At 40.5% G+C, this 26,170-nt stretch overlaps 1 protein-coding gene and 1 pseudogene across 2 annotated transcripts in view; one reads left to right on the top strand and one right to left on the bottom strand.

The window, feature by feature from the left end:
• The window catches only part of MYO5C (myosin VC), a 119,107-nt gene that overhangs the window by 5,601 nt on the left and 87,336 nt on the right, over nucleotides 1–26,170 (top strand). The window contains exons 2-8 of one of the 2 annotated variants that reach the window (XM_007528823.3): nucleotides 302–412; nucleotides 3,032–3,197; nucleotides 3,922–4,066; nucleotides 15,442–15,598; nucleotides 17,474–17,617; nucleotides 21,544–21,625; nucleotides 23,419–23,526. In XM_007528823.3, coding sequence (XP_007528885.1) covers nucleotides 302–412; nucleotides 3,032–3,197; nucleotides 3,922–4,066; nucleotides 15,442–15,598; nucleotides 17,474–17,617; nucleotides 21,544–21,625; nucleotides 23,419–23,526 — 913 coding nt within the window. Of the gene's footprint in view, nucleotides 1–301; nucleotides 413–3,031; nucleotides 3,198–3,921; nucleotides 4,067–15,441; nucleotides 15,599–17,473; nucleotides 17,618–21,543; nucleotides 21,626–23,418; nucleotides 23,527–26,170 lie in introns of those variants that run through there. The other variant, XM_060187586.1, reaches the window with a different exon arrangement.
• On the bottom strand, nucleotides 18,900–20,375 carry LOC103118629 (transmembrane protein 165-like; annotated as a pseudogene).

Genomic DNA, 26,170 nt, shown 5'->3' on the forward strand with positions numbered 1-26,170 from the left:
GAAAAGAGAGAGAAAGGAGGGGAAAGAGAAAGAGAAACACCTGAAGCTTTACTTCAACACTTGTGAATTCACGTGTCCCCCCTGCAGGTGGGGACTACGGGCTTGAACTCAGGTCCTTGAGCACGATAACGTGTGTGCTTAACCAGGTTCACCAATGCCTGGCCCCATGACTTTGGTTCTGAGGATAAAACTCAGAGCCTCATGCCTGTGAAGAATATGCTCTACCACAGTATCCATCCCACTTCTACCCTATGGGTTTTTTTTCAAATGCTGAAAGACATTCTCTTATTCTGTTGGTCAGTACAATAGGGTGTGGATTCCTGATGCTGAAGAAGTTTGGAAATCTGCAGAAATAGCTAAGGACTACAAAGCTGGTGACAAAGATCTGCAGCTTCTGCTGGAGGATGGGACGGTAGGTGCCCTTGTTGATCTGCCTTGGAGATTCCATGATGTCTAAGAGGTAACCGCGTACATGTGCGCTTGTTGAGGAGGCAGATGGGCCCTGTGGGAACCACCCTATGGCAGGGCTCAAGAGGAGGGTCCCCAAATGTCGCGCTGCTGCTGAAAACTCACTGATGTGTTTGTATCAACTCTACCTGTCCTGTTCCCCTGCCCATTGTCCCCTCCAGTAAAGGCATCAGTGGCCTATAGCAACCAGGCCTCTCTGTGTTATGGCCAGAGGCAGGAGACAGGCCAGTGCCCTATGCTCCATTGGTGGGAGAATGCCAGAAAGTGATTTCCTGGGTCTCAGCACAGAGACTGGACAACGATGTAAACATTTTGATTTCTTCCTTGATTTCCTCTTTGACCCGGAAGTTGTTAAGAAGTGTACTGTTGAGCTTCCACGTTTTGGGACTGTTACTAATCTTTTGTTGATTGTTAAGTGTTAGTTTAATTCCACTATGGTCTGAGAAGATGCTTGGGATGATTTCAGTGCTCTTGAATTGGCTGATGCTGTCTTTGTGGCCTAACATATGGTCTATCCTTGAGAATGATCCTGGGCATAAATCAGTAGAGCCAAACAGCAGGGTAAAAATGGCAAGAATAAATAGATGCAAGAAAAGGAGTATATAGAGGAGTCAGGGAAATATGGGAGAACAGAGAGTTGGGAGGTAGCACAGCAGGTTAAGCACAGGTGGCACCAAGCACAAAGACCAGTGTAAGGATCCTGGTTCAAGCCCCTGGCTCCCCACCTGCAGGGGAGTCACTTCACAGGCGGTGAAGCAGGTCTGCAAGTGTCTTTCTCTCCCCCTCTCTGTCTTCCCCTCCTCTCTCCATTTCTCTCTGTCCTATCCAACAACAATGACATCAATAACAATAGCTACAACAATAGAACAACAAGGGCAACAAAAGGGAATAAATAATAAATAAATAAATAAATATTAAGAAAAAGAAATATGGGAGAACAGAATCTGAACTCAGGAACTCATGCTTGAGAGTCCACTGTACCACCTCCAGGCCATGACTACCCAGTTCTTACATGTGACTAGTTATCAGACTGACTTAATCCCTGGCACTGCATGTGCCAGAGTCATGCTCTGGTTCTATTTCTCCTTCTCTCTCTCATAGATGAATGGGTGAATGGGTAGGTCGATAGATAGATAGATAGGATAGATAGATAGATAGATTAGATAGATCTCTTTTTGGAATTGTGTGGAGTTGTACTCCTCTTACCCTATGGTTTTGTCAGTGTTTCCTTTTTATAAAAAATAAGTATAAATAAATAAATAAATAAATAAAAATACTGGCTTTTCCAATATATATATGTTTATTTATTTCACGGACACACTACTTTGAGTGCTGTACTGATTTACATAGTGTGGTTAAGAGCACATCTTCTAGAATCAAGCTGTTACCTGTTCTGCCACTTGCTAAGTCACAGTAGTCCCCTTGATTTCCTCCTATGTAAAGCGCAGCTAGTAGTGGTGTGATATCACTGCCATCTCACTGGAGAGCAAGTGAGATAATGCATGTGTGTGCACACTCTCACAAATGCAGGAGAGACAGAGCAGGAGGGTAAAGCTGTTTTCATCTAGCCCTTCTTTCCTTCCTTCCTTCTACTCCTTGCATGTTCTTGAGTATCTCCTGTGCACACACAAAAAAAAATTGCTTATTTTATTATTGAAAGAGAAGAAGAGGACCAGATCATTGCTCTGGCTTGCAGCAATGCTGGGGATTGAACTCCAGAGCTCATGCTTGAGAGTCCAAGGCTTTATGCACTGTGCTATCTCCCAAGCTGCTTGTGTAATTCTGTTTCTCATTAGGGATCAGGAGTCTTTCTGAAGAAAAGCTCCAAACAGCTAAGTAGCTGTTTTCCGCCTTAGTGACATCAATATAGTGTCAGGTGCCAGCATTCCTGCCCTGAGCTACCATTAGGCAAGCAGCCAACTGGTCTTTCACTTAACCCTTTGTTTCTAATATGAAGGACAAAGTTTGCTTTGTACAGGAAATGTCAACTCTGCCTCCAACTGCCAATCCAGTGTGCTTCACATGATCTTTCTCCTCCCCATAGATGAGAATGGTCAAGAGATGATTAGAACTAGGGAGATAACAATGATTATGCAAAAAAAGAAAAAGAAAAAGAAAAAAACTTTTAAGGCTCCAAGTTCCCAGGTTCAGTCGCCCAAACTGCCGTTAGCCAGAGCTGGGCAGAAGAGAAGGAAGAGAAAGAAGAGCTTAGTGCACATAGTCACGACTTCAGTCTCCTGTTCCCACCTTTCACTCTTGGAAGAGTCAGCCATGAAGTCGATTTTCTCATTGTGTGTATGTTTGCTTTATAGGGTGAGCTACAAAGTAGAACTGGGCTGGGGGATGTAAATTCTTCTTCTAGAGTTTGCCCTTTTTCCGTAGCCAGTCAACAGCATCAGGTTGAGCCTGATGTAAAGTTTCGAGACCTCCTTTGAATCTGGAGAGGTGGCAGTCATTGACTATGTGGGTCATAGTCTGTCTGTAGCCGCAGGGGCAGTTCGAGTTGTCAGGGATGTAAATAAGATAGTGGTTCAGAAGAAACCCTGCAAATCTTCTTCCACAGGAGCTGTATTACCCCATCCATCTCGGAGCTCTGCCTCCTCTCCGGAATCCTGACATACTGGTGGGTGAGAATGACCTTACAGCCCTCAGCTACCTCCACGAGCCTGCTGTTCTCCATAATCTCAGAATTCGCTTTGCAGAATCCAAGCTTATTTACACTTACAGTGGTAAGGAGAGTTCTAAGGGAACAGGGGCAATGCTGAGGCACTTAGCTGGAACTCTTAATTATACTGTATACTATATTCATATGAGAAATTTTGATTTCTGTCAAAATGTATAATTAAAATATATAATTTTCCCCAAATTCTTATTTAGAAGGCACAGGCACCTTAATCTTCAAGAATTCTTTATAAAAAGAAGTGGCAGTGTATAGCAAGGAAGGAAGGCTGGGAGGTAGCACAGTGAACTAGGTATTGGATTCCCAAGCATGAGGCTCCAAGTTTGATTCCTAGTGTCTCATGTTCTGGAGTGATGCTCAAGTTCTCTTATCATTACTAACTAAATAATTATTCATTTTAAAAAAGAAGTATCTGTGAGTGTCTAGTGTTTTTAGAGACCTAACATTGGACTACCTAAAAAAAATAATAATTGTGAATCAAGCTTCTGATAAAGGGTTTCTCATTGGATAAAAAAAATTCATTACTTATTTGGGGCAATGATACTATTACTGTCATTACATTGATAGTTTCAACAACCTCTTGATTACAGAATATTCCCAGCTGCCGTCCCACCTAGTCCTCAAGAGCTTAAGAGTAGCTCAGAAACTCAGGTGGCATTGACTCTGAGTCAGAGCATGTAGTGGTCCTTGTAAAGTCACACAGAGATCCAGAGAACTTAAAGAAATGGGTGACACTCAGAATCTCAGCACTACATTTAAACATCTCTCCTCAGGAATCATTTTGGTGGCAATGAATCCTTACAAGCAGCTGCCAATATATGGAGATGCCATCATCCATGCTTACAGTGGGCAGAACATGGGGGATATGGACCCACATATATTTGCCGTGGCAGAAGAGGCATACAAGCAGATGGCCAGGTAGTGTCTTCCTACTTTCCCCAGTGGGTCTGTGCTTTGTGAGCTTGGTAGTGCAGAGGCAGTGTCGTGCTTAATCTCATTCCAAAGACCGTCAGACTGGAGGGGACATATCATAGACCACCTACCTGTACTGAGGAGCAAATGGCCATTATTTGCAACTGACTATCTAAACCAGACTTCTTGCTTCTTGTTCCTTCTCAGTGGTTAAAAGGGGATCAGCGTGGAGCAGATGTTTCCCTAGCAGGATGTTTGTTTGGATGAATACTTATTGATACTTCACTCAGCTGCATAAGTTTATGATAGATGAAAATAGGTATTAGCATAGGTGACTTTGACTTTCTACTCGACGACACCTTTTTCTCACTGTTTATTCACTCTCAGCCACAGACCTTATTAATAACATGCTTAAAGAATCTGAGCCAACTTTATCTTATACTCACCTTTTCTCAGCTTAGCTATCATTTTGTTCTTTTGTTTAATTAATGTTGAAATCTTTTACCTCCCTTCACAGTTTGTATTGTACAACATGCCCACCACCAGTATACAAGCAGATGAGCAGGTAGCATTTATTTATTTATTTATTTATTTTCACCAAGGTTAAGGTTAGGGTTCCATGCCTGCAGAATAACTACACTACTCATAGCAGCTAGATTTTCCCTTTCTTTTCCTCCTTGTTTTTCTCATACAGAGAGAAATAGGGAAGGAGAAAGAGAGAGATCATTTTGAGGCACTGTTCACCCATTCATGAAGCTTTCCCCCTGAAGGTAAGGACTGGGGACTTGAACCTAGATCCTTGTGCATGGTAACATGTATGTTCTACCTGTGTGCCAGTGCCCAGCCACCTCCCCAGCTGTAGTCCGTATTCCCCACTTCTCCTTCTCCTTTTGTTAACCCTAGTGCCAGAGTTTGCTTTCCTTTGACTTTGTTCCCTTGCTGTGTTTCTAAAATCCTGCATGTGAGTGTGATTATTATTTATCTGTCTGTCTTCTGACTTGTTTCACTTAGCATGATCCTGCCCACTCCCAGTTCTATTCATGTTGTAGCAAAAGGGAAGATTCCATTTTCTCTTAAAACTGAGAGACATTCCATAACATATGTGTTGTTTTCTCCGGGCTGGCTTCACGGGCAGGTAACAGATGACCCGGGACTCATGGCTGGGTTGTACGCAGTATCTCTTTATTCATGGAGGACGCAGCGCAATCTATACCAAGCTAAGCTAAACTAAAACTACAAACAATCTTGTCCTTATAAATATACTAGCCCAGTAGGGTGGGAACAGGATGCGACGACGCAGAGAGGGTGGAGAGAAAAATGACTAGTGAAAATCAGGGTATGACAAGGAGAGGGGGTGGAGCAGGCAAGAATTCTACCACTGAACCACCAATGCCCTGGAGGGAGGGTGGTGCTTGTTAACAGAGGTTATGTAAATAGAATACAGTGTTATGTAAATAGAATGCAGGGGGGATGAAACCAAATGAAACAGAAGGGGTTTTTAAAAGCATACCAACACATATGCATATCCTAACTTTTTTTTTTAAATTTCTTTATTGGGAAATTAGTGTTTTACATTCGACAGTAAATACAATAGTTAGTACATGCATAACATTTCCCAGTTTTCCATGTAACAATACAACCCCCACTAGGTCCTCTGTCATCCTTTTTGGACCTGTGTTCTCCCCTGCACCCACCCCAGAATCTTTTACTTTAGTGCAATATGCCAATTGCACTCCAGGTTCTATTTGTGTTTTCTTTTCTTATCTTGTTTTCAACTTCTGCCTGAGAGTGAGATCATCCTATATTCATCCTTCTGTTTCTGACTTATTTCACTTAACAAAAATTTTTCAAGCTCCATCCATGATCAGCTGAAAATGGTGAAATCACTGTTTTTAATAGCTGAGTAGTATTCCATTGTGTATATATACCACAACTTGTTCAGCCACTCATCTGTTGTTGGACACCTGGGTTACTTCCAGGTTTTAGCTATTACAGATTGTGCTGCCAAGAACATATGTATACATAGATCTTTTTGGATGGGTGTGTTGGGTTCTTTAGGATATATCTCAAGGAGAGGAATTGCAGGATCATAAGGTAGGTAGGTCCATTTCTAGCCTTCTGAGAGTTCTCCAGATTGTTCTCCACAGAGATTGGATCAATTGATATTCCCACTAGCAGTGCAAGAGGGTTCCTTTGACCTCACAACCTCTCTAGCATTTGTTGCTGTTACCTTTTCTGATGTATGACATTCTCATAGGAGTGAAGTGGTATCTCATTGTTGTCTTTATTTGCATTTCTCTGACAATCAAAGACTTGGAGCATTTTTTCATGTGTTTCTCAGCCTTTTGGATCTCTTCCATGGTGAATATTCTGTCCAGGTCCTCTTCCCATTTTTAGGTTGGGGTTATTTGCTTTCTTGTTAATTTTGGCAAGTTCCTTATATAGGTTGGTTATTAAACTCTTGTCTGATGTATGCCATGTAAAGATCTTCTCCCATTCTGTGTGAGGGCCTCTTGGTTTAGGTAGTGGTTTCTTTTTTTGTGCAGAAGAATTTTAATTTGATGTAGTGCCATAGGTTTATACTTGCCTTAGTCTTCTTTGTAACTGGATTTGTTTCATTGAAGATGTCCTTAAAATTTATGCAGGAAAGACTTATGCCAATATTTTCCCTAAGTATCTGATAGTTTCTGGTCTAACATCCAAATCCTTGATCCACTTGAAATTTACTTTTGTATTTGGTGAAATATGGTGGTTCAGTTTCATTCTTCTGCATGTGTCAACCCATTTTTTCCAACACCATTTGTTGAAGAGACTTCCTTTTCCCATTTAATAGTCTGAGCACCATGGTCAAATATTAGATGTCCATAGGTGTGGGGGCTTACTACCAGGATCTCAATTCTATTCCACTGGTCAGTATGTCTATTTATGTTCCAGTACCAAGCAGTTTTGATGACAGTGGTCCTATAATACAATTTGAGATCTAGGAGTGTGATGCCTCCAGTTCTTTTCTTTCTTCACAAGATCGTTTTAGCAAGTCTAGGTCTTTTCTGGTTCCAGATAAACATTTGTAGCATTTGTTCTATTCTCCTAAAATATGTGGTTGGGATCTGTTGTTTTCAATTGGTTATGTTGTTTTCGCTGGGCTGGCTTCACGGGCAGGTTACAGATGACCAGGGACTCATGGTTGAGTTGTAGGCAGTATCTCTTTATTCATGCAGGACGCAGCACAATCTAAGACGAGCTAAGTTAAACTCAAAGTACAGTACTGTAAAACTCACAATGCTGTCTTTATATATACTTGCCAAGTAAGGTGGAAACAGGATGTGACATAGAGAGGGTGGAGAGAAAAGTGACTGGTGAAAATCAGAGTGTGACAAAGAGGGGGCAGATTAGGCGAGAATCCTATCACTGAACCACAAATGCCCTGGAGGGAGGGTGGAACTTGTTAACAGTGGTTATGTAAATAGAATGAAGTGGTTATGTAAATAGAATAGTGTTAAGCAGGGGGGATTTAAACCAAATGAAACAGAAGGGGTCTCATGCATACCAACAGGGATCTTGATGGGGATAGCATTAAATTTGTAGATGACTCTGGGTAGTATATTTATTTTGATGATGTGAATTCTTCCAACCCATAAACATGGAATATCTTTATACTTCTTTTTGCCCTTTACAATTTCCTTGAGTAGTGACTCATAATTTTCAGTGTACAAGTCTTTCACTTCTTTAGGTTTATTCCTAGATATTTTATTGGTTTTGTTGTTATAGTAAAAAGGAATTGATTTCTGGATTTCATTTTCTTCTACTATAGTGTTTGCATAGAAAATGCCACTGACTTTTGTATGTTAATTTTGTAGCCTGACACCTTACTTTATTGCCTGGTGATTTCCAAAAGCTTCTTGCTGGATTCCTTAGGTTTTTCTTTGTATACTATCATGTCTTCTGCAAATAGGGAGAGTTTGACTTCTTATCTTCCAATCTGTATGCCTTTAATTTTTTGCTCCTGCCTGATTGCTATGGCAAGAAATTCCCAACACTATGTTGAATAATAATGGTGATAGTGTGCAGCCCATTCTAGTATCTGATCTGAGGGGAAATGCTTCCAGTTTTTCACCATTGAGTATGATGTTGGCTGTAGTTTTGCTATGTATAGACTCCACTATCTGTAGGAATTTTCCATCTATTCTTATTTTTGTAGTGTTTTGATCATAAAGGGATATTGTATTTTGTCAAAAGATTTCTCTGCATCTATTGATATGATCATGTGGTTTTTGGTCTTTCTTTTATTGATGTGGTGGATCATGTTGATTGATTTATGCATATTAAACCAACCTTTCATTCCTAGGATAAACCCCACTTGGTCATGATGGACAATCTTTTTAATATACTGCTGTATCCAGTTGGCTAGAATTTTGTTGAATATTTTAGCATCTATGTTCATCAGAGATACTGGTCTGTAGTTTTCCTTTTTGGTTGTGTCCCAATCTGCTTTTGGTATCAAAGTGATGTTGGCTTCATAGAAGCTGGACAGGAGTATTCCAGTGCCTTCAATCTTCTGAAATACTTTTTAAAAGTGAGGTATTAACTCTTCCTTGAAGGTTTTGTAGAATTCATTTGTAAAACCATCTGATCCAGGATTTTTATTCATGGGAAGGTTTTTGATAACTGTTTCAATTTCATTAGCTGTAATGGGCCTATTTATATTATCTAGTTCCTCTATCTAGTTCCTCTTTATTTAATTTTGGAAGTTTGTAGGTATCTAGGAAATCATCTGTTTCTTCCAGGTTCTCTAACTTGGTGGTATATAGTTGTTCATAGAAGCCTCGCATGATATGTTGAATTTCTGTGGTGTCTGTTGTGACATCTCCTCTTTCATTTATGATCCAATTTCTTTGGGCCTTCTCCCTTTTTTGTTTTGTGAGTCTGGCTAAAGGTTTGTCTATTTTGTTCACTCTTTCAAAGAACCAACATTTACTTTCATTGATCTTTTGTATGGCTTTTTATTTTCAGTGTTACTTATTTCTGCCCTAACTTTAATTATTTCTGTCTTTCTGGTTGCTTGAGGCTTCCTTTGTTTGTCTTCTTTTAGATCTTTAAGATGTGCAATCAGGTTGTTTATTTGTGCTTTTTCTTTTCCTAACGTGTGCTTGCATGGCTATGAACTTCCCTCTCAGTACTGCCTTAGCTGTGTCACAAATATTTTGATAGCTTATGTCTTCATTTTCATTGAACTCTCAAAAATATTTTGATTTCTTCTTTTATTTCCTCTTTGACCTAGTAGTTGTTAAGTAGTGTAATGATAATCTTCCCTTTTTGGGACTCTTACTAATCTTTTGTTGATTGTAAGTGTTAGTTCAATTCCACTGTGATCTGAAAAGATGCTTGGGATGATTTCAATGCTCTTGAATTTGCCTAATCTGTCTTTGTGGCCTAACATATGGTTTATCCTTGAGAATGACCCATGTGGAATTGAGTAGACTATGATTCGAGTTTCTTGGGATAAATGACTCTGAAAATGTCCAACAGTTCTAGTTTATCTATCTCCTCATTTAGCTCCCTCATATCTTTATTGATTTTCTGCCTGGATGATCTGTCAAGTTGAGAGAGTGGGGTGTTGAAGTCCCATCCTCTGACTGTACTGTTGTTAATGTATTGCTGTAGCTCTTTCAGTAGATTTTTTATGTATTTAGATGGCTTCTCATTGGCTACATAGATGTTAATAATTGTTAAGTTTTCTTGATTGACTGATCCTCTGAACATGTCTGTCATGTCATATATGAGAATAGCTGTTCCTGCCGTTTTTTGTGGCTTGTATGATTGTTTTCCATCCTTTCACTTTGAGTCTGGGTTTTTATTGTTGAGTTAGGTGGGTTTCCTGTAGGCAGCATATTGTTGGGTTGTGTTTTCTGATCTATCTTCCTACTCTGTGCCTTTTAATAGATGGATTCAGGCCATTGACATTTATTGATATTAAAGATTGAAGATATTTTAATGCCATTCTCGTAGGTTTTCAGAGTGTTCTGATCTATGGCATATTTATGATGGTCTGACTGTTTATAGGATTCTGAAAGGAGACCTTTCAGAACTTCTTTCAGGGCAGGCTTGCTGATAGTTGTTTCTTTCAACTGTTGCTTGTCTGACAAGGTTTTTAGGCTACATCTAGTCTGAATGACAGTCTAGCAGGATACAGTAGTCTTGGTTGAAAGCCTTTCTCATTGAGCATTCGATAGATATCTTGCCATTCTTTTCTGGCCTGTAGTGTTTGTGTGGAGAAGTCTGCTGCTAATCTTATGGGTTTTTATCTGTAGGCAACTCTTTGTTTTTCTCTTGCAGCTTTCAGGATCCTTTCATTATCCTTATTCCTTTCCACTCTAAATATGATGTGTCTTGGTGTCTTTAAGTCTGGGTTAATTCTGTTTGGGACCCTCTGAGCTCTTGAACCTTTATGTCCTTGATGTTGTCTAGACTAGAGAAGTTCTCAGCTATTATGTCCTGAGGAATGCTTTCTTCCTCTCCCTCTTTTTCTTCCTCGGGTAAGACAATAACGCGTATATTTTTGAAGTCATCCCATTGGTCTCTGTTGTTGTTTTCAGTATCTCTTAATCTCTTTTTGTGATCTCTTACTTCTTTTTTAGTTGTCTCTAATTCATCCTCGATCTTGCTAATTCTATCTTCAGCCTCATTGATTCTATTCTTTCTCCCCTCTACTGTTTTCTGGGGTTCCTCTATTTTGTTACCCTGTTCTGATACTGTTTTATCTTGTTCATCTCATTGTGTTCTTATCTCAGCTATTTCAGCTTTCAGCTCTCTAATAACCTTGAGATTATTAGTGTTTTCTTCCAGAGTGTCATTTGTTGTTTCTGCATTTCTGATGACAATTCTTTCAAACTCTTTACTCACTCCTGTGATTATTTCCTTAACTAGTGTTTGGATGTTGACCTCATCATTTTGTGCTTAAACCTTTGGGGAGCTTTTAGCTGGACTCTTGTCCTGATTCATTTCTCCAGTATTTCTTCTTGTTGGTTAACCATTCTATATAGTATGCTATGAGGTCCCTCTCTCAGTACTTTTCAAATTACTGATCACGCTTGCCTGGATTGACTTGTGCCTAAGTAGGGTACTTAAAAGGTTCACAGTTGTGGAAATTGACTGTTGCTTCGTTATTATTTTAATACCTAAGTTGGAGCACAGTGACTTTAAAAGCCTCTTTTGTTCTTTTTCTTTCCTGTACACTATGGGAGCCTGAGGGCTTTTAAACTATAAGTAGGATTCTTAGCTTAATCCCTCACTCCTGCCCAAGATATAAAGCAGGGTGAGGGAGAGATAATACACTGGTTATAAAAAGAGACTCTCACACCACAAGGATCCAAAGCTCCAGGCTCAATTCAGTTTCTCTGCCAAGCCCAGCAGCACGGCTGGGCCCTGTGAGTTTCTTAACAAGTCCCATTTATAGTCTGTAGGTTCTGTGGCAACTATTCACTATGTTCTCATCAGGAAAACAACATGGAAAGGCTCTCACCACACACCCCTACTGCTAGGCCACCAAGGAGTAGATCTCCTGAGTTTCCTGGTTAGTTCTCTGTGCCCTGGTGTCAGCACAAGGCCTCCCCTCTGCTGCTCCAGCCTCTGAGGGCAGTAGCAATAGTGAGTTGCATTTGGTGACTCTTAGGGGAGTCCTCTCCTCCCTTCAGCAGTCTTTTTGTTGGCAAAACAGACTGGAGGTGGTGCCCCAACTGGTAAACTGACAGACTGTTGCAAGCCACTTAATCTCTCCCTAGGCTCCTCTCTGTCCGCGAGCCACACATATTTGCACTCACTGGTGATTTGGTGGATTCCTGAAGTCATTTCTTGTTGCGGTCCCAGATGATCTTCTTTGGTATTCCTAATTGACCCAGGAGAGGAGAAGAAAGGAGAGAAACACAACTGCTGCTGCTCCATAGCTCTGTGTCCTTAAGTCCTCTAACTTCTTTTACTTAAATATTTTATTTATCTTAATAAGAGATATAGAAAGAAAGACACATAGACCAGAGCACTGCTTAGCTCTAATGGTGGTGCTGGGGAATGAACCCGGAACCCTTGGTACCTCAGGCATGAAAGTCTTTTGCATAACCACTGTGCTATCTCCGCAGCCCTTTACCATAACTTCTTTATCAACTAGTCTGTCTTTTGGTTCTTGGGTCATATCCAGATTTTTACAGTAGTAAACATAGATGGGTATATCTTTCTAGGTTAGTATTTTTGTGTTCTTTTGATAGATTCTAGGAGTGGAATTGATGTATCATATTGTAGACTTATAGTGTCTAGAGAAATATTCATGCTATTTCTCACAAAAGCAGAACAAATTACATGCCCACCAGCAGTGTACAAGGGCTTCCTTTTCTGTACGTCCTCACAAGCACTTTTTTTTTTATTTATTGTTGATATAAGCTATTCTCATAAGTATGAGATGGTATTATTATCTTGCTCCTTGTTTCTGAAAAGAGCACTGCTCAGTTGGTGGTTGTGCTAGGGATTAAACCAGGGATCTCACAGTCTCAAGCATAAAAGTCTGGTGTGCAAAGCACTATGTTGTCATACCAGGACCCCCACCTTTTTTTTATTTCCTATGGTCTTTTGGAATTCCTATTCTGTTAGCAAATTTTTTTCTTAAAAGACTCCTAAGGAAGGACTGGGTGGTGGTGTATCTGGTAGAGCACACATTATCATGGATTCAAACCCACTGTCCCCACCTGCAGAGGGGAGGCTTCACAAGTGATGAAATAGTACTACAGATGTCTTTCTTCGTCTTTCCCTCTGCCCTCCCCATTTTTCCCTGTGTGAGAGAGAGTGAGAGAGAAGAAAGGAAGGAAGGAAGAAAGAGTTGATCACTGCATCATTGGAGTCCACATATAGGCATGAAGCCTTAGCAGTAACCCTGATGGCAAAAACAAACAAAAAGAAAAAAACAAACCAAACAAACAAAAATAAATTACCAACCACTATCTTCATATACCCTTTTTAAGTTGGTGAATGTACTCCCATAATGAAGTCTTCTGGGTCTCAGAAGAGTCCTGTAAAGTTGACTGGTACACTGCACTGCCATCACTTGACAGAAGGAAACCTAAAGCCCAGAGCCAGGACTTGACAATCCATTAACATATTGCCCTGCTTAGAACCTCAGCTCCCTCTACTTCAGAGTCTGTGAGCTGAATACTATGACCACACCTATTCCACACCCCACTGCTTAGAATCAGGAAACAGGGCCCGAGTGGTGGCACACCTGGTTGAGTACACATGTTACAATGCACAAGGACCCAGGTTTGAGCCCCCAGTCCCCACCTGCAAGGGGGAAGCTTCACGAGTGGTGAATCAGGGCTTCAGGTGTCTCTCTGTCTCTCTCTATCACCCCCTTCTTTCTCAATTTCTGGCTTTCTCTATCCAATGAATAAATAAAGATAAAACAAAAAAGAATCAGGAAGCAATGTTGGTGAATCACAGAAGGTAGAATGTGTGAAGTTGTCTTGCAGAGAAGTCTGAGTGTAGGCTAATGAGGCTACCAAAACACCAGAGGGGGAGGCGGGGGGGGGTGGTGGTGGCTATCACCATTGGTGCAAAGCCTTAGTCCATATTCTAAGAGATGCAGTCTGTCCCTCTCACTGTAGAAAACTTCCCCCCAATCCCTCAAATCACATCTGCTTGAAGCTCATTGACCAAGACCTACATGCCTTGTCTGATGTGCAAGGCCATGCCTAGGTGCTATTCCTGTGGGCATGCCCACTTAAATTTCAAACAAACTGCCTGGGGGGGGGTTGGGAGGATGAGTGTTCCAGTGTGAATGACCACATAGCCTATGTTTCTGCTATAGCAAGTTTCCTTCTGATCCTGGGATTTGCTCTGACTTCCTGCTGGTCCACAGTTCACCTTAGTAGAAGCACCAACTCAGAGCCTGATGGGCAAGGGCTTCTGTTGGGATACAGTGGTATGAGCACAAGCAGTATCCAGCTGATCCACACTGGAAAATCTCTCTCTCTCTCTCTTTCTCTCTCTCTCTTTCTCAGAACACACTAACCAAGTGGTCTATTTCACCTTCCCTGTTTTTCTCCTTGTAGTTCTAGTTGTGGTAGCAGGACTGAGTATCAGATTGGTTATCATATTGGACTTGCTACTGCTAGCCTTGGAGTTCACAAATCAGATTTTCTTCTTTCTTTTAATTTTACTTATTTATTTATTTATGCCACCATGGTTATCACTGGGGCTTGGTGCCTGAACAGCTCTGTCACTCCCAGTGGCTCCTTTTTTTTTCTGTTAGAAACAGAGATGGAGGGGGTAAGAGAGGGAAACACTTGCACCAATACTCCACTACCTCTGAACCCGGGTCCTTACACACTGTAGCATGTGCACTCAACAAGGTGTGCCACCACTTGGCCCTGGAAATTAGATTTCAAGAGACCTTCTAATGTTTCCCAACTGATAGATGATTAGCTTGTGTACATGATAGGGCATATACAATGCATGTGCTTTACTTCTTGGCATCTGGAACTTTAGTATGTGGGAGGTAGAGAAGGTGTCTACATGACCAGCGCCCCCCTAGAAAATTCCTTAGGCACTGTATCCCCACTCAGCTTCCCTGCTAGACAGAATTCCCCACATGCTTTTGCAGTTCATTGCTAGAGAAATTAAGAGGCTCTGTGTGACTCTACTGAGGATTCTTAGCAGGTTTATACCTGGCTTCCTCCCTATTTGACCTGTCACATCTTTCTTGACTTATGTTCTATCTTTTTGGCTTAAACAATCTTCACCATGGCTGGTAGGTAGCTCACACAGGAGAGCATACATGGTACCATGCACATGAACCCAGGCTTTTGCCATGAATGTAAACATGGGTGTGTCTGAAAGGTAGAAGCATTAAAAGCAGAGGAGAAGTACTATAGTGTTCTTCCTTCCCACTGTGTCTGTCTTCTTCTTTATCTCTCTGTCTCTTACCTTCTTTCTAGCAGAAAGGAAAGAAAAAAAATTGTCCTAGGAGCAGTGGAGTCATACAAGTACTGAGCCATGATAATTCTGGTGGCAAAAAAAAAAAAAAATTGTTTTCACTGTGAGTGAAAAAATGTGCTGAGTCCAGTGACTCCTTTTCATATCTTTGACCAGAGATTGATGCTGGGAACCCTCAACACAAGGGATTTAATATGAACAATAGCTGTGCTCAGACTGACCACATTCCCCTCAAAACAAAACAAACAAAAACACTAGAAGGAAGTGCACTGGCATATAGCTTGAAAGTGATGCAACAGTTTCCCTTATTCCAACTCATCTGCATTTTTCTGACCAACTTTGTATATGACAAATATGACCTGTGAGTAGGAAAAACTTGCATTCAAAGTCATTTTACTTCTTTGTCTTAGAAACCATAAAAACCAGTCAATCATTGTAAGTGGGGAGTCGGGTGCTGGGAAGACAGTGTCTGCTCGCTACGCCATGAGGTACTTCGCCATTGTCAGCAAGTCAGGCAGCAACACTCATGTGGAGGACAAGGTCCTGGCCTCTAACCCCATCACTGAGGTGCGTGCCTGCAGAAGTCAGGGAAGGGGGGGGGGGTGCAAGGTTCTAGAAAGGGGCGTGGGATGGTGGAGAGGTGTGTTGGTTTGTATAATGCTGTGATTCATCAGGAAAATGTTTAGTGACCTGGGAGGTGGTATGGTAGATAAAGTACTGGACTCTCAAGCCTGAGGTTCCAAGTTCAACCCCTGGCATTGCATATGTGCCAGTGATACTCTTGTTCCTCATCTCATCTTATCTCATCTCATCTTGTCCCGTCTTGCCTCCTCTCCTCTCTTCTCTCTCATTAATAAATAAAATAAAATCACACACACACACACACACACACACACACACACACACACACACACACACACACATATATATATATATCAGATGACCTAAATGTATTTCTCATGATTATTTGGTCTTCATCCACAGTTCCTGACTCATAGCTTCCCAACACATTTGAATGCATTAAGTGTAGAGCCTTAGAAAAGTATCTTCTGTTATGTGATGATTTAACTCTGAGATGCACTTAAAGGTGGGATCTAGATGCTTGGAGAATCAACTGGTTGTTGGAACTTGCAGTCCTCCCTGATCTTCAGTGAGAGGAGAGGGCTGGAGACTGAGTTCAGCTAACAATAGCTGATGATTAATCAATCATGACTAAGTCATGGTGCTTCCACAAAAAACAACTCAACAGCACAGGGCTCAGAGAGCTGCCAGGTTGGTGAGCATGAACATAGAGGGGCAAATGGTGTGCTTATATCTACCCACCTACCTCACCCTGTGTATCTCCTTATTCTGATTCTTACTGAGTTAGCCTCTTGAATAAATCAGTAACTTAGTAAGTAGCTTTTTAGAGGTCTAAGAGATGCTCTAAAGAATAGGGAATGCTGAGGAGAGCATCATGAGAACCTTGAATTTATACCTGCTTGAGTTCAACTGATGTATGAAGTAGAGGGCAGTCTTGTGGGACCCTAAACAATCCTTAGGATTCGATACTCCTTCCTGGCAGAGACTATCATCCATAGCTTCATAGGATTCTCCCAATACCTTGCTGATGTGGGTTAGCTGCTACACACACTTATGTAGAAGTTGTAGTTAATATATTAAGCATGTCTTATGTTGCCCTTACAAACTCAAATTTCCAGGGCTGAGTGGTAGCGCACCTGGTTGAGTGCACATGTTACAATGTGCAAGGACCCAGGTTCAAGCCTTCGGTCCCCACCTGCAGGGGGAAAGCTTCACAAGTGGTGAAGCAGTGTTGCAGGTGTCTCTCTGTCTCTCTCCTTCTCTGTCACCTCCTTCCCTCTCAATTTCTGGCTGTCGCCATCAAAAATAAAGATTTTTAAAAAAATTTTAAAAACTCAAATTTCTTTTTTTTTCTTTACAAACTCAAATTTCTACTCCTCTCATCCCTCCCTTCCTCTTCTCTTCTTCCCTCCCCTTCTGCCTTCCCCTCCCCTCCTCTCCCATCCTTTCCTCTCCATTCTTCTCCTGTCTTCTGGAATTGAACCTGGGACTTCAGAGCCTTGGTATGAAAGTCTTACTTCACTATTATACTACCTGTTCTACCCCACAAATTTCTACCCTTTAAAGATCAAAGAAATGAGAGAGCAAAGAACTTAAAATTCTACTCTCCCATGGGGTTGGAAGTTGTTTAGACTGAGATGACTGCTTCCAGAGTTCTTCTCTATTTTCTGGGCTAGAATGATCAGATTTCAGGAACCCCTGTTTTTTTGTTTTATTTTTTTGCCACTGGGGCTATCCCTGGGGCTTCTCCTGACCCTGGACCTTACCCCAGCACATGAGAGGGGATGCTTCTCTGTTCCAAAATGTTGCTAGAAAGATCATCTTGATATTGTTCTTTAAAGAAAATTCTGTGTTCTGTAGGCTGTTGGGAATGCCAAGACCACCCGCAATGACAACAGCAGCCGCTTTGGGAAATACACAGAAATCAGTTTTGATGAGAGAAATCAAATTATAGGAGCCAATATGAGAACTTACCTGCTGGAAAAATCCAGAGTTGTCTTTCAAGTAAGAATGAAAAATATTGGTTGAATCTTCTAAGCATTGTTGACATGTACATGCTCATATAAATTGTGTTGTTCTGTGACTTCAAGAACAGAGATCTCTTGTTTTCCATTTTTACTTTGGTTTACCTTTACCTTTCTTAAAAGAGTTAATGATTTAAGAGCCAGGTGGTGGGCTAGAGCTCATGCATGGCATCAAGTATAAGGATTGGGGCTCAAACTTTTTGACCCCATCTCTAGGGAGGAAGCTTCACAAGCAGTGGAGCAGTGCTACAGGTATCTCTGTCATTCCCATTATATTTCCCTCTCTATCTTTCTGTATCTCTAAAAATAAATAAATAGAATAAAGGGGAAACTTATCTGCTGGAAATGGTGGACTTGTCCTATAAATGCAAAGCCTAGTAGGGAAAAAAAAAAGAATTCATGGTGCAGTATCAGTGGGGTTGTATGAGAGGAAGACAATGTTAGTCAAGGGTACTTAAAAACCACCAAATTAAAAAAAAAGTTTATCTTTCTAAGTCATAAATAATTAAACATGCAAAGCTACAATTGGCTTTCCTATCAGAAAGGAAATAGAATGAGAGCTAGCAAGGAGTAGGGAGAGCTTAAGAGAAATACTTTTTTTTTTCAATTTTGACTAGTGATTTAATAATGATTTACAAAATTATAAGATACTGAGGTATAATTCCATATCCTTCCCACCAACACAGTTCTGTTTCTCCATCTCCCTCTTGTAGAAACTGTAATAGTTCTCCCAAGGTTGATTACATCTATAGCTATACTATATATATTTGCCCATTTTTATTTTTAATAGTCCTGCCTTCACTTCCTTTCTAAGTCACACCTACACCTATTACTACTTCTGAATGTCCTTTCCTTTTTTCCTGTTATCCTTCAGATAAGCAAAACAGTGCTTGCCTTCCTCTGGTGTTTTCCAGATTTGCTTCCCTTTCAGTGATGATATAAAAATAAAGATTCGTGGTGACAGATGTTTTGGGTCCCAGTGGAATTGGGGTTCAGAGCCCTCTGGTCATCTTCCCCTAACATTGTTCCCCCTCTGGGAATATGGACCAACATTCTTTTTGGGGTGCAGAACAAAGAAATTCTGGCTTCTGTAATTGCTTCTCCATGGGTGTTGGCAGGTAGATCCATACCCCCGCCTATCTCTGTTTTTCCCTACTCTCATTACACGGGTCAAACTCACAAATCAATGCTACAAAATACAGTATCTTCCATCACCTTTTTTTAGTTACAATGTACACTATGTACATATGGAGTTAGATAATCTTAAACTAAATACAAATGAACAAGAAGCTTATTAAAAACTAGATTTAGGACTTATAAATAGTGCAGAAAATGCAAATGCAAAAAATATGATTGTTACAGTTCTAACAGGGATTTTTTGTGCTATCATTCTTCCTCCAATTACTGCCAACCCAGTGCATAAGCAATGTCCTACTGTTCCACCCACAGCCACACCATAGGGATCCTCTCTGGCCGCCAAAACAATTGTAGTTATCTGGGAATGATCACCCCATTCTGCTAAGAATGTCAGTGTAAGAGCTTGAACAAAGATGGGTGAAATAAAATGCAGCCACTTTTTCTGAGGTACCATTGCACTTATACCCATTTCAACCATTTAAGAGTTTGGTTCTTTGAAATTCTTTAACTTTTTTTCTTTAATTCTGCTTGAACTTCTTCCAGTTCCTCTTGACCTTCATCTGGGATCATCTTTAAGCCTTCCCAAAGCATTATAACGCCAAAAATGACAAATAAAGCAGTTGACACATAGTACATATACACCCTGGGGATGACTGTGGTGGCATAACTAAACAAAAGTGATAAGCATGTCATTAGGCCCAAGGCAAGCATAGCGCCAGCCAACACTGTCAGTCGGTTATAGTGCATTGGCATGATGGCTGCAATAAAAAATGTTTTATCATCCATTTCTGATACAGTGATAACTGATATGACAGCAACAAATGCATGAATGAATCCCAAATTACTTTGGGTAGCTGCATCTTTATTTGTATGAACTGGAGCAGCTGGTGTAATTCCTTTCATGGCCAGTGCCGGCTCCGGGCCTTGCACAATGGCAGGCTGGGGCTGCAGCTGCTGGGCAGGCCGGTGGCTCCTTGTTCCACAGGGTAGTTCTTTCTCTGGGGCCACTCAGACCCAAGTGGGGGCCCAAAGCAGCGAAACCAACAGGTGCAGAAGCAGCTGGAGTACAGATGCCCGGCTGCTGTCGGAGCCGCCACCATAGCCATCCCGCCTGCCGAGATGGCCACGAGAATGGAAGCTACAGCGATTTATTGTTTTATTAATGACAGAGAAGAAAAGATAACCACAGCATCACTCTGGCACGTGATGCCAGAAATTGAATTCAGAACCTCATACTTGTAAGTCTTCTGTTCAAGCCACTGCATCACCTCCTGAGCCACTGAAAATGGTAGATTTTACCGGACTGACAAACCAGCTTTCACAGACTCTGACAGTGGCTGTGATCTCTGCTACTGTCAATGATGAAAACCCATACCCCCTCAGGCAAGAATTTCCTCTCAGAGGGAGAACCAGAGGACAGGTTATCACATGAAGTTATTCCATAAAATGGGAATGGCATCATTCATACTCCCTGAAGCACTTACATAACCCTGCAATACCATGCTCATATCTGCTCTCCTCCTGGACTAAAACTATAAAAATTCTCCCCAAGTTTACTGGTAGAAAATATTCCTTTTACTGGCTTACTTAATGATCACCATTTTGGCCAATACCAAGCCACTTGATCACCTAGGATCCTAGTCAGGAAATCTTTGGATTCCCCTAAAGATACTATGGGGTTTGGATCTCTAACAGATCCCTCTCTCCACCATCACTGGTCACTTCCATCAGAAACATCATCATAAGCCCTCCTATGAACCTCTCCAGGACCGTGCCCTCACTATAAACTAGCAATGGTAGGGACTGCCCCACTCTCTGGGGCTGGGTCAGCCTTCTCTGCCATTTGAGGAAGATGCATCCTGAAGAGTGCAGCCTAGAATACTTCCAACTGTGACCATGGACTGTGAGCTCAGACTGGTACGGATTTGGAGATTATACAGGTCCCTGTGCTAAATATGAATATACATGGGTCATAGGTCCAATTGATGTGCAGTTCATTGTATATATATTTTTTCAAGTTTGGGAGCTACTCTCTGCCCTAATCCAGCTTTCAAGTTGTATTCTCAGCTCTGACACCATCCTCCCAGACAATATTTCTAGTCCTTCTACATGTTAGCAACCGAGCTCAAAGATTATGTCCAAAAGAAATAATTATTGATTCTATTTGTAATATGGGTTTTTAAGAGAAACCTGGTATCTAAGTAAGATTTTTCTCTAGCATAATCATATGAGGGTTCTTTTTTTTTTGGGGGGGGCTGGAGGGAGATATATACAGAACCATTGTACAGTGGGTCTCCCACTGGTTTTCTTTTAGCACTGACCCCTTTCTATGAAATTAAGCTTTCTCCTGGATCACTGAGGCATTTTAGGATATTTACCTTAAGACTTTTCATGGGAAAGGAAGGAGTGAATTTCTCTTTCAAAAAATTCCCATAAGCCAACAAGGAGTAATTTAATCAGAAGTCTTTTCAAAATTAAGCTGTTAAAAAGAAATGTTGTCTGCCAAGTCCATTTTCTTACATTTTTTTTAACTGGGTCAGAAACCCAATATAAAAAAAAAAACAGTCAATGTTTGACAATGTAGAAATACCAAATTAAGAGAATACTATGAGTGTATTCATTTTTTCTATATTGAATAAACAATGTAATATAGATATGATGTAAATAAAAGTGGCATGACTGGTGAAAAAAATAAAATAAAACAAATCTTTAAATAAATATCTTCACTTGTACAACATTGGGGTTTAAGTTTTTTGTTTTGTTTTACAGTCAGAAAATGAACGAAATTACCACATTTTCTACCAACTTTGTGCATCAGCTCAGCAGTCGGAATTTAAACATCTTAAATTGGGTATGTGGTGGGTGATGTATATAATAGTTGTTAACATAAAAGTACAAATCCTAGGTTGATTCTCCTTACAATGTCACCACCTTTAGGTATTTATTGACCAGAGCACCTCTCACCTCTAGTTGATGTGGGTGATGGGGATTGAACCTGAAACTTCAGAGCCTCAGGTTTGAAAGACTTTTCCATAACCATTATGGTATCCCCTCCCAGTACCATATCATGACTTTGTTAAAAAGTACTCTGTACAAAGACATGAGATACTTGGGTTTTGGAGGGTTGGAGCTGATGCATCTAACTAGGGCTGACAGTTATTGAGGTGGGTCCTGAGAGAGATGATTCATTAGCTATTTCTTAAAGTCTGCTGGATGATTATGGTCATTCAACTGATCTGCCTGCATAACTGTTGTAAGCTCCCAAGCTTTTCTTTTTATCTGATTCTTCTTGAGTACTGAAAAAGAATATACTAATATAACGTATTATATATTATATTACATCATTATTTTATTTTTCTGGCCTTCTGAGTTAGTGTACCTCTATCATAATTTGAGCTTTCTTGATGACTCAAAGTTGGTACTATTATATGTATGCACAAATGACCTTACACCTGAGCTATGATAACTGTCCTGCCTTGGTTTTTTTGTTTGTTTTTTGCTACTAGAGATTTTGCTGGGGCTCAGTGCCTATATGATTCTGCCATTCCCTGCAACCATTTCCCCCTTTTTTCCATCACTAAGACTGAGAAAAATAGGGACAGTGAGAGGAAGAGGGAGAGACACCTATAGCACTGTTTGAACCTGGGTTCTCACTCATGGGAATAGATGTACTCTACCAGGTACACCACCATCTGGTCCCCTGTGTTGCCTTTTGTATTGTTTTGGTAGTTAGAATTATCAGAACTAAGTACTGGTGTGTTGGAATTAAATATGCCCTCCCTAATTTTGAAGAATTCACTTGCACTTGTAAAATTCTTTTTTTTTTTTTTGCTTCCAGGGTTATTGCTGGGGATCAGTGCCTGCACTATGAATCCACTGCTCCTGGAGTCTATTATTATTATTACTATTATTTTATTATTATTGATAGGACAGAGAGAAATTGAGAGGAGGGAAAGAGAGGGGGGAGAGAAAGACAGAAGCCTGTGGACCTGCTTCACCATTTGTGAAGTGACACCCCTGCAGGTAAGGAGCCAAGGGCTCAAACTGGGATCCTTGCACAGGTCCCTATGCTTTGAGCCATGTGCGCTTAATCAAGTGCACTACTGCCCAGCCCCCAAGATCTAAATTTTTCTCAGACTTCATACAAGAGTAATATGGTTGACATACCTAGTCGACCACACAAATTGTAGTTACTCAGCATGGACAAGTCACCTGAAGGGTCACCTACTCTTCAAATATCACATACTCACAGGCATAGTCATTACTTTGATTGCAGTGATGGTCCTATCAAGGAATATGAATGTAGAGCTCATTAAGTTGCACATCCTAAATGTGTGCACACCATAGTCCACTCAATAAACTGCAATAACAGCATATATAACTATTATGCCTTGGAGTCTATGCCGCGAGTTTTTATATCAGTCCAGCCAATATTTAAATTACTGCTCTGCAGTCAGCTAGAGGACCTGGAATAACTCACTCAGCTCTGTGTCGGTAGTATAGAATTCTGAGAAGGAAACAAAATAGAATAATAGGTGATAAGTGCTTAATGCAATACATGAAATGTGAAATTCCCATCTTCTGGTAATCATGTCTTTCCAAATGTCTCTATCACAGCTCTGACAGTCTTACCTTTAATTTCAGGAGGAGCAGAGGAATTTAACTACACAAGGATGGGTGGCAGTACTGTCATTGAGGGTGTGGATGACAGGGCGGACATGATAGAGACTCAGAAGACCTTCCAACTGCTGGGTAAGTGAAAATACCCTACCCAAAGTGTGACTGTTTTCTCTTTAAAAGAAAAGATAATATTTGGGGGCTGGATGGTGTCACAGGGGTTAAATACACATGGTGCCAAGCACAAAGACCGGTGTAAGGATCCCAGTTGGAGCCTTTATGGCTATTTACTTAGCCATTGCAATTAGCCTTTATGATTATCTACTTCTTTGGGGGTTAGTTTTGGCAAGTGGTATGGTTATAAGAATTTATCCATCTCATATAGTTCATCCAATTTATTTGCATAGAGATGTTTATAAAACAAGTATGACATTTTGTGTCTCCTCATCTTCAGTTGTAATTTAATATCTTGTTCCTGATTGTCTCTAAACATAGATTTCTCTCCTTTCCTTGTGATGATAGCTTTTGCTGCATTCTACAGGGTCTGTTAGTTGGTCTCTTCATTTTCATCTTCCTCTATTAATTCTTTTTTGAATTTTTATTAGTGATTTAATAATGATTAACAAGATTGTAGGATAAGAGAAGTATAATTCCATACAATTCCCACCACTAGAGTTCCATATCCCATCCCCTCCATTGGAAGCTTCTCTGTTCTTTATCCCTCAGGAAGTGTGGGCTAAAATTCTTTATGGGGTGCAGAAGGTGGGAGTTCTGGCTTCTGTAACTGCTTCTCAGCTGAACATGGATGTTAGCAGGTTGATCCATGTCCCTAGTCTGTTTCTATATTTCCCTAGTGGCACAGGGGTCTGGGGAGGTGGTATTCCAGGGCACATTGGTGAGGTCATCTGCCCAGGGAAGTCAGGATAGTGTCATGGTAACATCTGCAACTTGGTAGTTGAAAAGCAGTTAAGATATAAAGCAAGAAAAATTGCTTAATAATCAGGAATCTGAAGGTAAGAATACAGCAGATGGGACTAAGGATCTTTGTGTGGGGAGAAGATAGGAAGTCCATTTTAAGTATATGTTCCATGTGGAACAAGACTTTGGTAATCTTTGCCTGAGCCTGATAGCTAACATGCAGGTGGGCTAAAAGTACTGTCTGTGAAGATGGTGTTGGAATTGAAGGTAGGACTAGAAAGATGATCAGGGCAGAGAGTAGCTCCCAAATGTGAGTAACGTATTTGCAGATGATATGATAGTATGCATAGAAAAAACTAAAATTCCAGCAGAAAGCTTCTGGAAATTATCAGACAATATAGTATGGTGTCTGATTACAAAATTAACATACAATAATCAGTGGCATTCCTGTGTGCAGACACTAAGTCAGAGAAGATATCCATAAGTCAGAATCATCCACCATAGCAAAAAATCAATAAACCTAACAAAAGAAGTGAAAGACTTGTATACTGAAAACTATGAGTCACTATTCAAGGAAATAGATAATGAAGATAGCCCATGCTCACGGATTGGAAGAATTAACATCATCAAAATGAATATTCTACGCAGAGCCACATACAAATTTAATGTAATATCCACTAAGATACCACCAATTTTCCTTAAGATCATAGAACAAAAATGTGAAACATTTATATGAAACAAAGAACACCTAGAATCACCAAGACATTCCTGAGAAACAGAAACAGAACTGGAAGCATAACATTCCCAGATCTCAAACTATATTATAAGGTCATTGTAATCAAAACTGCCTTATTGGTACTGGAACAATAAGAGACACACAGATCAGTGGAATAGAATTGAGAGCCCAGAAATAACCCCACACACACCTATCAACATCTAATTTTTTATAAGAGGGGGGCCTCAAACTGTTAAATGGAGAAAGGAAGGTCTCTTCAATAAGTGGTCCTGGGAAAATTGGGTTGAAATATGCAAAAGAATGAAACTGAATCACAATATCTCACCAGAAACAAAAGTCAACTCCAGATGGATCAAGGACCTGGATGTTAGACCAGAAACTATCAAATACATAGAGGAAAATATTGGTGGAATTCTTTCCCATCTAAATCGCATGGGCATCTTTGATGATACAGACCCAATCGCAAGGAAGACTCAAACAAAAATAAACCAGTGGGACTGCATCAAATTGAAAAACTTCTGCAAAACAAAAGAAGCCATCACCCAAACAAAGAAATTTCTCACAGAATGTGAGAAGATTTTTATATTCCATACATCAGACAAGAGGCTAATAGCCAAAATATAAAAAGAGCTCACCAAACTTAGAAAAAAAATGACCCAATTTGAAAGTGGAGAGAGAATATGAACAGAATATTCATCAAAAGAGATTCAAAAGGCCCACAGACATGTAAAAAAATTCTTCAAGTCACTGGTTGTCAGAGAAATGCAAATAAATACAGCAATGACATACCCCTTTACACCTGTGAGAATGTCATACATCAGAAAAGTTAGCAGCAACAAATGCTAAAGAGGTTGTGGGGTCAAAGGAACCTTCCTGTACTGCTGGTGGGAATGTCAATTGGTCCAATCCCTGTGGAGAGCAGTCTGGAGAACTTTCACAAGGCTAGAAATGGACCTTCCTTATGATCCCGTAATTCCTCTCCTACAGATATTTCCTAAGAAGTCAAATACACCTATCCAAAAAGATTTTTGTATATACCTATGCTAATAGCAGCATAATTTGTAATAGTCAAAACCTAGAAGCAACCCAAGTGTCCAACAATAGATGAGTGGCTGAGTAAGTTGT

This window comes from Erinaceus europaeus, chromosome 3 (genome assembly GCF_950295315.1).
Source record: "Erinaceus europaeus chromosome 3, mEriEur2.1, whole genome shotgun sequence".
In the NCBI taxonomy this organism is placed as follows: domain Eukaryota; kingdom Metazoa; phylum Chordata; class Mammalia; order Eulipotyphla; family Erinaceidae; genus Erinaceus; species Erinaceus europaeus.